The 14130-nt window shown below is 49.3% G+C and overlaps 1 protein-coding gene across 5 annotated transcripts in view; it reads left to right on the forward strand.

The window, feature by feature from the left end:
- The window catches only part of SREBF1 (sterol regulatory element binding transcription factor 1), a 274327-nt gene that overhangs the window by 65925 nt on the left and 194272 nt on the right, over positions 1 to 14130 (forward strand). For all 5 annotated transcript variants that reach the window (XM_069645725.1, XM_069645720.1, XM_069645721.1 and 2 more), the window contains exon 2: positions 5486 to 6118. In XM_069645725.1, coding sequence (XP_069501826.1) covers positions 5486 to 6118 — 633 coding nt within the window. The remainder of the gene's footprint in view (positions 1 to 5485; positions 6119 to 14130) is intronic.

Below are 14130 nucleotides of genomic sequence, written 5' to 3' on the forward strand. Positions count from 1 at the left end.
AGCAATAAACATTCAGCAAAGACTGGGATAAAAGAAGACTGAGATGTATATAAAGGGAACTGTATTTGATGGACAGCATTAACCTCTATATAAGTCACCCCTAGAGTCAACCACTAGGGACTCCATGACTTGACTAATGAAAACAGCACAGCCTGGTTTGAGTATGGACATTCCTTACAAAACCCACTCTTGTGCACAGTGGTTTGTGACTCTACGGAGTAGGAGTTGGTGAACCATCAGCAGTTGGGAACATCCTTTCCATCGGAGCCCCAGCCACCACCGAGCAACCCGAACAACGACTGCAAGGAAATGAATTCAATGTGGCAGCTATCCTTGTTAAGGCCTTGTGCATTCCACACAAGTGCAGCTGAGGGTTTAGTAGTTACTTTGCAAGCAGGCCAATCAGCCTGCTCATTACAAACCCTTAGCTGAAGTTACTAATGCAATCATCAAGTCAGTGGGCTGGCCCTCTCGATTATAAAAGGGGGCAAACTTTCTGTAACAGTGTTAAAATTAAGAGCTGGGAGGTGAACAGAGCGGGATAGCAAGTGCCAGTGGCGAGGAGGATAGAAAAAGAAATTAGCAAGAGGGGAGAAGAGGAGGCAAAATACGGGGTGACAGGAGGCGGGAGCAAAAGTGTATAGAATATCACTGAGAGGACGAGAAGAGGAGGTGGCATAGGAGCAGAGAGCAGGGTAGGAGGAGAGTAGGTTGGAAGAGGATCCTTGGGACGACAAGGGACGGTGGCAGGATTGGGGAGCGGAAGTGTATAGAACAACATTGAGAGGACGAGAGGAGGAGGTGGCGTAGGAGCAGAGAGGAGAGGAGGGGAGGAGGAGAGTAGGTTGGAAGAAGATCACTGGGAGGAGGAGGTGACGGGATGCAGAGAGCGGAACTAGATGGAATATAATTGAGAGCAGGTTGTGGCATAGGGGTACAGAGGAGGGGAGAAGGAGAGTATGTCGGAAGAACATCATTGGTAGGGAGGAAGTGACAGGAGCACAGAGGCCAAGTTGAAATGGGAGAGAAGGCACAGAGAACATCCGTGAGAGGAGGAGGTGACAGAGTGGCTATGGAGGGTGGTGAGGATAGTGATAGACAGGAACAAGCATATAAAAGGATTATTAGCATACAGAAGACCATCAAGCAAGAGATGGGAAATAGAAAAGAGAAGGATGAAGTGGAAGAGTAGTGAGCAGGGAAGTCAGACTTGATTGTTGAGGAACATCGAGGAGGGAAGGAGGAGAAACAATCGGACAGAGGGAAGAAGAGAGATCTTCAGTACAGAGGAGAAAAGGAGGAGAGATTACAGAGAAGGAGACAGGAGAGATGTTTGGTCTGGGGCTGGGTTTCTGAAGAGTCTCTTCTCTTGCTGGAAGTTGCTAAGTGTGAGAAACCTGCAGGTATCATCACTCCTATTCCTCCTGGATCCTCTTCTCAGATGCCAGGGAAAGGCCATCTCTTTTGGATCCTGACCCTGGGGATGGAGAAGCGAGGGAGGATCACCTGGGTGGAGGGTCCTTGGGGATTGGGAAAAGGGTACCCACAGGCGAGACATGGTATCCCCCTTTTCCTTCTGAGAACCAACCTAACCCTCGCCTGGCCTTTATGGGCTACTGTGAACTAGCTCCCTGCAATGTTCCCCCTTCAACCTACTATGGTACTGGGACAAGGAAGAGGCAACTAGGAGTAGTGAACACTGGTAGGTGTATTCCCCACTGTACTACTGAGACGAAGAATAAAAGTATGAGAAAGTACCAGTGGGGAAGTCAGTCATGTCCAACAAATAGGCTGCATAGTAGAGGTCAGGCAATTAAACATAATGACCCACACCTGTGGGCCTTTAACACTACTAGGGAGTATAAGAGGTGGGGCTGCACAGCATGTCGGACAGCAGGGAATGGAACAGGCTGGAGAGAAGTATGTCGGAGAAACCAGAATTGGGAGCCGCGTGAGTTCCGAGAAGGAGAGAGACATCCAGGCCGAGTGCGGTCCACGAGAGGGTCTAACTATCCACCTGAGCTCCGCTTGCCCATAGCTACAACTGGAAACTATGCTCCACCTCAAGCCCACAGCTTCCGTGGCAAGCGGGAGGGAGAGGGAAGCACTTGGTGGCAGCTGCGAGAGAGGCAAAGCTTGTGGACCCAGGAGGATTGAACAGAGAACCGGCAAAGCAGTAGAGAGCAGTTGTACAGAACCGTTGAGTGCAATCCAGAGTACACTCCGTCAAGGGCGCCTCGCTAATACTGACATGTATCTGAAAATGCCAAACGAACTGAAACAAGGAATCTGTGAATGCCAAGTGATCTGAAAGTAATAGGACATATGGGCCTCATTAAGGGTCTGGTGGAAGCCGTGCCTGTAAGAAAGGCACGGCTGCCGCCAGACCCGTTATTTTACCGGCACCCGCGAATGGGCAATTACCGGGTCATGCCGAGGTCGGCAGACCGGTAATTGCCCATTCGCGGGTGCCGGCAATAAGAGACTCCCCATTTGCCCCCATAGGGCTGAATGGGAATGGGGAGCTCGGATGCACCGGCACCGTTCATTTTGAATACCGAATTTATTGAACGGTCTGACGATCACCTTTTGGAAATACAATTTAAAGCCAAGCAAATAATGAACTCTGGAGAATGAGATGTTAGGCAAATATTGAATAACGAACTGAATGAAAACTAATGCAGAGCTACGGTCTGATGAAAGATAAATGTGAAGGTACCCACTCGCAAAACTCCATAGGAAATAAGAGAGCAAGTGTGGAAGTTTGCAAGAGAGCATGAAAGAAAGATGGGGGAAGAAGTAAAACCACCACGTCGTAAATTCTATGCATGAATACAGGATTCTAAGTGATCCGGTCGCGGCTGATTTTGCCGAGAACTACCAAAAGTTTGCACCGTTCTCATGCAAACACACTTGCATACTACGGGGGTTGCAGGGGTATACTTTACAGTATAGTGAGCGGGTGGTCGAGGGGGACACCCCTGCAGACCCCGCATTTTTAAAAAATGTTTTACTTACCTACATTGCTACCACCAAAGGTTCGAACTTTTGGTGTTCGAACCTTTGGTCGTAGCATTTTTTGGTCGTATTGTACGGTCTGACCTTTTTTTTTTTTCAGTGCGATCCTACAATACCGAATACAGTGCGGCAAGGCCAAAGACGGGCAGTGGATATGTGACACATTGTGACAAAGCCAAGAGGCTAACCAGGAGAAGCCAATTGAGTGTGAAACTGCACATAAAGCCAAAGGCTGACAAAGAGAAGCTAAGTGAGTGTGACTCTTTACACAGGGGCAAATACAGAAGAACCTGTGTGGGCTGAAGAGCCTAGGGTTCCTGGTTGCACGACTTGTGATGGGTGGACTGTGTGGTCTAACAGCTGCGATTAGATCAGGGAACCCTCAATTCTGAAAGCCAAAGACATTGCGAAACAAACCAGAAAAGAGCACTAGGATTGTCAAATTGACCTGGAGTTGTGCTGAATAGTGAAAGACTGAAATCAAGTATAAGTTGATGCATTGAAGTCTTGGGGAAGGAAACCCTGAGACTTGATCAACCTTTATGCTGTCTTGAGGACGGGACCCTTTTCTTTGGAACTGAACTTGGCGAAGGAAACCCCAAGGGTTTGTGGAACTGTTTTGAACTTGAGAAAGGTAATCACTTTCTGGAACTGAAAAGGAAGCTAGGATCTCAGAACTTTGTTTGATCACCATTTCTTTTATTGTTGATATCCCTACACACTGTTTAGCTTTAGTTGTGAGGGCAAGGATAGGTTTTGGACACAGGCAGACTTTTAAGTGCATTTTCTGATTCATACTTCCCCTAGTTTCATTCAGGTAGGGAAATCTCACCTTAGCATAGGCCTTCAACCATCCTGACATTTGAGTTAATAAGCCATTTTATTTGTGACTTTCAATCTGTTGTCTGTGTCTTGCTTCATGATACCTTCACATAAACCAAAGCTGTATCTAGCAACCCGATAAGGGTTGAACCCAACAACCATTTGCCCAATGTGTATTTACCCATGATCATAAAGTGTCGGATTACTGGCCCTGTTCTGATGATGCAAAGACTGGTGTTAGTAGTGTGAACGTATGCGAAGTAGACTAGCAACATCCTGACAAGAAGGACACGACTGCCAAGAAGTGTGGGGCCCTTAAAATCCCAGATCCTGTAGCCAGGATGGCAGAGCCTAAGGGAGAGAGGGAAGAATTAAGGACTACGGTCCTGCAAGGACATTTTATTTGTTTGTTTTGCTCCAGTATGACATCAGTCCAACCTAATCTGTAAGGTTTTGTTTGCTTTAATAAATAATCGTTGTACTTGTCAGCTGGCTTAGTCATCTGTTGACCCTTCGGCATGTGACACCTGCATACTTGTCTACCTTGCTGCTCCACCCTCACAAGGTACAATGAACTGCTCGACCTTTGCTACCACTAGGTGAGCGAAAAAAAGCTTAAAGGAAGCTCTTTGCCTAGCTATAGAAAGGATTCTCCCAACCGTGGGTTCAGGGTGTAGGGTCGGCTTCCTAACACTGTTGACCATACATAAGACCAATATAGGCAAAGATCACAAATACCTAAAGGATTTCAGCCTTGAGTACTTCCAAATATGCCACCATCTGTTAAAGTTTCTACTTTCAACCAGACTGCCATCTATTGCCCTGTGCTGCCATCTAGTGGTGAAAAGTTGTGCTTGCAACCATTTCAAGTGGGCGCTTGCAATTATTTCACAGAGGCATCCTAAGCCTTTTATGTAAATAACGACATAAATGGATAGATGTTGGGAAACTGTACATACATTTTAATATCAAACCTATGCTTTTTAAACAGAACAGGCGAATTGCTGTCCTGATTCTAGCCATTTTACCTTTACAGTGCAGAGCGGACCCTTATATTGACGTCATGAAAGGGCAGAGGCATGTTTTTGTCCACAGGGTGCAGAAGGTGTTACTACTGTGTTTCCTGCAGGAAGTGTATTTTGATTTTGAAAAAGAAAATTGCTTATATGAGACCAATACTTCTTACTTCTGGTATGGATGCTCTTCATCCTCCTTCATCCTACTTCAAGAGAATTTGGGTTTTGTGTGTGAGCAGCGCGTGGCGTGTGATAGTTGGGGGCACGTAAAATGACTTTCTATACTCCTGATTTGGCGGGATGACATGGCTTTTAGCCCCCTGAACGAAGGATCTCTGTTGCTTCGTTTCACCCACCTGAGTAGCCTAGGAGCACATGGACACAAAGTGGGACAAGCATGCACTGCCATGGCGAGCATAAGCCCTTCCTTGCGGCGCATCCCAGAGAGTGCACTAGCTTGCTGTTTACCTTGTAAGGTGTATTTGTAACCTTTCACAATGAACAGCTTGGTGACATGTATTTCTAACATGTTTATGATGAGTGGTATGGTGACGGCAAACATTGAAAACGTGACATTATATAAAATAAGACTAATGATGGAACCTCATGCCTGTCCCTTCTCCTTTCAGATATGCTGCAGCTGATCAACAATCAGGACAATGATTTCCCTGGGCTGTTTGATGCCCCCTTCCTGCCTGGCTGTACACCCATGCACCAGGAGGCCAACTCACTGCTGGGTCTCCAAGTGCCTGGCTTGCTGGACCCATCCCTTGACAGCTATGTTGGGGGAACCACGCCTTCGACCCCAGTTCCTATAAAGCTGTACCAGTCACCAGTAGCAAGTTTTCAGACGCCACCGCAGCAGCAGCCCACCCCGCCGCCACAGCTGTTGGGCCTGCAGACGGCGAGGCCGCCTTCTATGCAATTGAAAGATGAGCCCATGCAGACCTCTGCGGCACCCCAGCCTCCACCACGACTGCACTCGCCGCCTATGCAACAAGCGCACCTGCAGCAGCCACAGAAGCCGCTCCAACATCAGCAACAGAAACCACTGCAACAGCAAGAGCAGATGAAACAGTTGCAGCAACAGCCACCACTGCAGCAACAGCAGCTGCCACAACAGCAACAGCAACAGCAGCTGCCACAACAGCAACAGCAGCAGCAGCAAGGGGTGGTAATGAGCCACAGTTTCATACCAACGTCGCATGCACAGTTCACAGCTCAGCCTGTGCTCAGCTACCAGAGCCAGAATGGATTCACCGGTAAGGACTGGCATGTAGTGTTTAGCGTTGGGGGAGGGTTCATGGATCCAAACACGGGGAATGTTCATGGCAGTGTCACTGACTTGCATGTGCCTGGAATAGTTCTGCATTTGTATATTGATAACAGATTCAAGACCCTGTTACGGCTTTAATTGGGCAGGTAATAAGAGACTCTATCAACACTTTTGAAGAACATGTTTCATTTACATATTGCAAATATGTCACTAGGGGAAATGGTTGCACTAGCGGCACATGATTTGGTAAAAAAATACATTTTTTAGTGACAAAACATGGCAGTTGTTTGGTGTTAGGTTTGGGACTCCTCGTTGGACCCACTATTCCGGCCTGTCTAAGGCAGAACTGCTCAGGGGGAAAGCCTGCCATTACTTGCGCTAGAGTACCTTGACTTCTCTGGAGGACTGCGTAACCTTTTAGGAGGTGAATGGGCGGGCCTATGGTTATGATATGATATGATAGTTTATTTATATAGCGCCTATACACAATGTGTTTCAAAGCGCTTCAAGGCAAGGGAGGGAACAAGGGGAAAAAACAATGACATTCTCCAGCATTGGATCTTTCATGGATTCACATGCTTTGAATATTCCCCGTCGTCAGGCTGGGAATCCCCGGTACATTATATAGACCCTTTCCCGTAGGAAAACTTTTTCGACGCTTATGCGTCCTATCCGCCTCGTTTTGTATCATGCGTGCCCGTGCCGTCAGGACGTCATGATATAAATACAGGCCCCGCCCCCGCGCTCCCTCAGATTTCAACCGTCTTCCAAAGTAGTGGGATCCTCGTGTTTACTACTAGTGAAAACTAGGTTGTTTATTATTTTTTTATCTGTTTCGCGTAAGCGAAGTTCAAATTCTGAAGAATTATGTCTGGAAAGGCGTTATTTCGCCCATGTGCAACTTGTGGCCTCAAAAAGGTTTATGAAGGAGACGGCCACATGGACTGTATCTACTGTCTCCACCCGCACCACACGGCGGATACATGTGAGATATGCCAGGGTTTCTCCCAAAAAACCCTTAAGGACCGAAAAAGAAGGCTGGTCGACTGGCTTAATGACGGAGCGGGTGCCTACCCGGCCTCGGAAGTTGGCTCCACGGCCTCCAGGAGCAAGTCGGAGCCTCCATCGAAGAAGGTGCGGCCAGCAGAAATTCGCGCTGAGGACAAGCATAAGGGGAAACAGGCTGGATCCTCCTCATCACATAAAAAGCCCTCCTCCTCCTCATCATCTAAGACGGAGAGGCTAGCGCTGTCAAAATCCTCCTCAGGGGACCGTCCCAGGTCTTCCATGAGTCGGGAAGCTTCAGCCGGGAAGTCGGCATCGAAATCGACGACGAAGTCTAAGGGCTTGACGACGACGACTTGCTCGTCGACCTCAGTGTCATTGACGATGCCTATTACTGTTCAAGCAGCAGTTGGGATTCCTTCGTCGACGGAGGCTCAGTCTATGGCTTGGCTGCCTGAGGTCTATGACCCGATCCCCCCTGAGGTCTTACTGCAGCCAGACACGGCCTGCTTGGCGGAAGGGGAAGGTGACATGGTTCTGCAGCCATCGGATTTAGGCTTAAGGCCTTCCACGTCGACGACGACGGCGACGAGTGCGAGCGGGGGTATGGTACCTATATCATCCACGTTACTGACCCCCCAAACGGTTTTGTCTCTGGATGTGCTTAATACTCTTCAGAAGCTACTACAACGGATGGATACGCAGTTCCCTCAACCTGGGACGTCATCGTCACTTTTGTCTGTACCTTCCGTCGACGAGCAAACTTGTACTGCTCGCCCGTCGACGAAACACCCATCGGCTCCCCAGGCGGCGAAAGATCGTCCTCGAGCTCAGGAGGAGGGTGAGTTGTCGGAGTCCGACTCTATACGTGATGATTCGGGGTCAGACATCTCCCTGTCACCGTCGAGGGACCCGACATGGAATTCGGATGTAGAATTGGAGTCTACGAGGAGCCAGACACAGCCATCTCCCCCTGATGATGTGGGAGCCTTCCATGCAATGATGGGGAAAGCGTGTTCGGAATTCGGCTTGATTCCTGAGGAGCAGAGGAAAGACTGTTTCCTTTTTGACCATATGGGTCAAAGGAGAAAATCGGTATTTGCCATTCCAATCCTTGACCACGTGTGGCAAGAAGGTCTCAAGACGATGCGCCATCCGTTCTCGGAACCAGCCATAAAGGGACGGATCGAGAAAAAGTTTAAAGCTTCGGAGTCCACTCCAAAATGTCTAACATCACAGCCTCTGTCTGACTCGGTGGTGTCGGCGGCAGCGGCTAGGAAGGCCAGGGTCCAGCAAAAATGTTGAACGCCACCGGAAAGCGAGGCTAGGAGGCAGGACGCATTTGGAAAGAAGGTGCTCTCGGTCGGTGCGACGACGGTAAGAGCAGCCAATTCCTTAGCGATCGTGTCACGATATGATAGGGAAATGTGGCACAAATTAGCCCCTATCCTAGAACACCTGCCAGATGAACACCGGAAAGCAGCTATGTTACTGGTGCGGGACGGCGAAGAGGCCTCGAACCACGCTATTAATATCGCAGTTGACCTAGCAGAGTCTGGTTTCAAACAAATCAACCATGGAGTAGTGCTTCGTCGACAAGCGTGGCTCAAATGTACTACTTTCCGTCCTGAAGTACAGTACAAAGTCCTGGACATGCCATGCGAAGGGGAGCACCTGTTTGGCGAAAAGGTTGATGAAGCGCTAAAAGGGATGAAAGAAGACACGGATACTGCTAGGTCCCTCGGCGCCCTTCAAACGGGTAGAAATTTTCGCTCTTTTCGCCCCTTCAGAGGTGCTTCTGGAAACTCCCGCTTTGGTGCCTCGAGGGACCGTGGATTCAACAGGCCCTCGTACTCTTCACAAGGGTTCAGACGAGCGTCCCAGTCGGCACGTGGAAGCAGGGACTATCAATCCTCCAGGCGGCGAGGCTCAGGTCCGTCGTCAACGAAGAACAAGCAAACCAGCAACCAATGACGGCCTTCGGAACGTCCTGGGGGGTCGAGTCTCTCATCACTTCGACCGATGGAAATGCATAACCAGAGATCGATGGGTCCTAGACACGATTCGCATGGGTCATGCGCTACAATTCAAAGACAAGCCTCCGCGTCTTCCTCCTTTATTCTCGACACAGCCCCACCTCCAAATCCTACGACAAGAGGTGGCGCTTATGTTGCGAAAAGGGGCGGTAGAGAGAGTTCCTGTGGTACAGGAAGGCCAAGGAGTCTATTCCAGGTTCTTTGTTGTCAAAAAGCCAAACGGCAAATGGAGGCCCATTCTGGACCTAAGGGTACTCAACAAGTGGCTAAAGAGCCAAAAATTCAAAATGCTAAAACTCCAAGAGGTTATCAGATCGGTGCAACCCATGTACTATCTATCATCACTAGACCTTCAGGATGCTTACTTTCACATCCCAATACGCCCACGACACAGGAGATATTTAAGATTCGTCGTCGGGAAAAAGCATTTTCAGTTCAAGGTCCTCCCGTTCGGACTCAAGTCCTCCCCCAGGACGTTCACCAAGTGCTTGGCCCCTATAGCGGCCCATTTAAGGAAGGATGGTCATCATGTCTATCCATATCTAGACGACTGGCTAGTCAGAGGGTCATCCAGGGAACAAACACGAGACAGTCTACGAGCCACAATGTCCATATTACAGGAACTGGGCTTCGCAATAAACTTCAACAAGTCCTCAGTAGAGCCTTCGAGGACCTTGGTCTTTCTAGGAGCGGAGTTTCATACACACACAAGCCTGGTGAAACCATCCAGCGAAAGAATTCAGAAACTTCAAAACAAGGCGTCGGAATGGAGAGGCGGTACCAAGGTCTCTGTGCGCAAGTACATGTCCCTGCTAGGGACCATGTCGTCCTGCATTCCGTTAATAAACAACTGCCGTCTGTTTATGAGGCCTTGCCAGGAATTTCTAGCGGACCGTTGGGCGCAGAGCAGAGGTCGCTGGTCCGACAGACTGGTCGTCGACGAACAACTAGTTCAAGCACTCGGCTGGTGGAAAGTGTCTACTCATCTAACGAAAGGGATGCCTCTACTGGAACCAGAGTTCCAAAAGACGGTGGTGACGGATGCATCGCTGAGCGGATGGGGAGCTCATCTGGATACGTTACAGGTACAAGGCCAGTGGTCTTTGCAGGAGTCCTCTCTGCATATCAACCTGCTAGAACTGAGAGCAGTGCGATGGGCTCTGAAGTCTTTTCTTCCGCAACTGAGGGACTCGGTGGTGCGTGTCATGACGGACAACACCACTACGATGTTCTACTTGAGGAAACAAGGAGGGACACGTTCCAGGTCCCTATCGACGGAGGCACAGAAAATCTGGCACTGGGCCCTGCAACACAACATGCAAATCTTAGCGTTTCACCTACCAGGAGTGAAAAACGTGGAAGCCGATGCTCTCAGCAGAGAAATGAACGAAGTTCACGAATGGGTGCTGAACGACCAACAACTTCAACAAGTATTCAAGGAATGGGGACACCCTTCCATAGACCTGTTTGCAACGAAGAACAACGAGAAATGCCATCAGTACGCAAGAAGATGGCCTCAGCAGGACTCACTGGGGGATGCGTTCTCATTCCCATGGACGAACAAATTCCTGTACGCTTTTCCTCCTTTTCCCCTTGTCCGGAGGACGTTGCAATGGATCCTCAGGTACCCATGTCGGGTAATTCTGGTGGCCCCATACTGGGCCAGACAGGTGTGGTTTTCAGACCTACTACACTTAGCGACGGCGGAACCGATGAGATTCCAGAAGACCCCCGACCTTCTGTCTCGACAGGAGGGTGTCGTTTGGCATCACGACCCGGACAGCCTCAAATTGACGGCCTGGCTCCTGACTTCGCCGAATTTGGTCGGCTAACGATTCCGGAGGACTGTCGACGTATCCTGCAAGCGGCAAGAGCACCTTCCACAAACGCCTCATACGCGTACAAATGGAAAAGGTTCTGTCAATGGTGTGAGGATCAACCAGGTTTGGCCCCGCAATCGATTAGGCCGGAACAGCTCCTTCCATACTTGCTGTTATTAGCTCAAAAGGGCCTGTCGGTGTCGTCAATAAAAGTACACCTAGCAGCCATTTCCAGGTTTACTCGTCGACGGCACTCGGCTCCATTGTTCAGCGACCGCCTGATTAAGCATTTCCTTAAAGGCCTCTTTCGGAGTTTCCCTCCAGAGAAGAAATTTCCACCGGAGTGGAGCCTCAATCTGGTCTTAACGTCTCTTATGAAACCTCCTTTTGAGCCAATGTCATCATCGTCTCTAAAGTTTCTGTCGTGGAAATTGGCCTTCCTGGTGGCCATCACTTCAGCCCGACGTATTTCAGAGGTTCAAGCTCTAATGGTGGACCCACCATACTTAAGATTTTTCAAGACCAAGGTAGTCCTAGCCACTAACCCACAGTTCATACCAAAAGCTCCTTCGGTGTTTCATAAACACTCTTCTATCGTGTTGCCTACGTTTTTTCCGGAGCCATGCTCGGGAGCGGAGCGCATGCTACACACATTGGATGTAAAAAGGGCTCTCAAGTTTTATCTTCATCGTACGCAACCGTTCAGAGAAACGAGACAGCTGTTTGTGGCCTATGGGTTGGGTGCTAGAGGAAAAGCCATTTCAAAGCAAGGACTATCAAGATGGGTGTCATCTACCATTTTGTACTGCCATTCCAGGGCAGGGAAGCCTCTTCTACGACGGCCAAGAGCTCATTCAACTAGAGCAGCGGCATCGTCGACGGCACTGTGGGCCGGAGTCCCTCTAGGGGACATCTGCATGGCGGCTACCTGGGCGTCTACACACACCTTTACCCGCCATTACTGCCTGTCGCAGCAACATGCCGAAGACACCCGGATGGGACAGGCAGTGCTTCGACACCTATTCCAGTAAGGTAAGCCCCGGCTGCGGGGTTGCATCCTGTGGAATTTTATGACTGTATGTGGTCCGTTTTGTTTTTCCTATGTAAACTATTACTGATGTATACATGATCATAGGGAACGGCCTTTTGCGAAGAAAGTATATGGGTTTGCATGCACACCTCCTCTTGGGGGTAGTACTGCTATGTAATCTATTCAAAGCATGTGAATCCATGAAAGATCCAATGCTGGAGAAGGGAATAGTTTCTTACCTGTAACTCCATTTCTCCAGCATTGGTATCTTTCATGGATTCACATGCGCCCACCTGCCTCCCCTGATCATGCAAACCGGTTCCCCCACTACTTTGGGGGCCGAAATCTGAGGGAGCGCGGGTGCGGGGCCTGTATTTATATCATGACGTCCTGACGGCACGGGCACGCATGATACAAAACGAGGCGGATAGGACGCATAAGCGTCGAAAAAGTTTTCCTACGGGAAAGGGTCTATATAATGTACCGGGGATTCCCAGCCTGACGACGGGGAATATTCAAAGCATGTGAATCCATGAAAGATACCAATGCTGGAGAAATGGAGTTACAGGTAAGAAACTATTCCCTTCTTACAGGCCATGAACAGTAAGGATGTGAAATTAATTATCGTACTCGGCCTGACAACATTTCAGATAGTGCAAGAGCTAAAACATAGATACGAAAGGGAGGGGGAGAGTGGGAAGGAAATGGAAACAGACAGGCGACTACCGTACTAGGCCTGACGACATTTCTGGTAGAGCCGGAAAAAAATCAAGAGGTGAGGGAGAGGGGTGCAGAAAGGTAGGGGAGGAACAAAACAAGCGACTGTCATATTGGGCCTGACGACATTTCAGATAGTGCTGGAGGGGCTATGGTTCCTTCCTTTTATTGTGTTTATCCCTATATCCTACTCCCCGTCCCCTTTCCTCTATACTTTTGGGACATTTTGTTCTTCGGGACGGGACCGGAGCACTTTGAAGCATCAAAAAACAACTTATCCTTTTATTTTTACGCGGGGCCACCGCACTTGGCTGTAACCCCGCCTTTCCTGAGCTTTGCCCTGCACATCGCCCTCCAGTCCTTTTCTTTGCACGGTCGGGGTCAGACGCACTTGCATCGTGGGGAATTTTTCATCTTTTTCATCTTTTTCCCACTTGTCCTTCACCTTCCTGCTCCGTTTCCACCTCTTTTCATGCCATAGCGTCACAGATTCGTGTCCTGTTCGTCGTGCGAATGTTGCTTCGCTATGGCGGATCCCCATTCTCTCTGTCTGGGGTGCTTGGGCCCGGAACATCAGTGGGACTCTGGTCTCTACTGCGACTCACTCTCAGTCCGGGCAATCCAGCATAGACTCGTCAGGTGGGAGGAAGTATTCCAATGGCTACCTCCTCCTCATTTACAGCAGTTCATCAATTAAAAAAACAAAGCGTCTGGTAAGTTCCTTCCTTTTTAGGGCACCCCGGCCAGGGGATTCCTTCCCGGGGTATTCTGGGTCCAGAAGGGGTCAATGTGGATCTTGTACCAGGGTTCTCCCTGAGGTATCCCGAAAGGGATCTAACCTGGATACCGGAGTTTCCACTGAGGTTCCTCGCCAAGGGGCTAAAACTGTCGGAGTTTCCTCTGAAGTTTCCCTTCTGGGAACAAAAATGAAGCCCAAAATTTCTGGGGCGACTTCAACTGGGGGTATTCCCAAGGTTTCCCAGTCCGGGAATAAACATACTGAGGATAGTCTCGAGGTTTCCTGTAAAGTGTCTAAAAATACTGGGATCACTCCTGAGGATCCTCAAATAGGGGCTATAATCAAAACCAGCAGAATCGAGGGGTCCCATTCTAGAACTCTGGCTACCGGGTGTCAACCTAAGCCTTCCCACAAGAAATCTTCTGGTTGTACCGGTCCTGCTGAGGGGGAGAAGGAGAGCAAAGGCCCTAAGTCTTTAAGCACCGATCCTGCTGAGGCTCCCTCACAGAGGGCTAACACTTTTTGTCAGGCTAAAAGGGCTGAAAAACCACTGCAGGTCTTTCAGTACCGGCTCTGCTGAGGTTCCCTGTCGAGGACTAAAATTGACTCCAAAGCTCCTACAATTCCTGTGGTGACAATGGCTTCACAAAA

This window comes from Ambystoma mexicanum, chromosome 2p, assembly GCF_040938575.1.
Source record: "Ambystoma mexicanum isolate Mex_15411 chromosome 2p, UKY_AmexF1_1, whole genome shotgun sequence".
Taxonomy (NCBI): Eukaryota; Metazoa; Chordata; class Amphibia; order Caudata; family Ambystomatidae; genus Ambystoma; species Ambystoma mexicanum.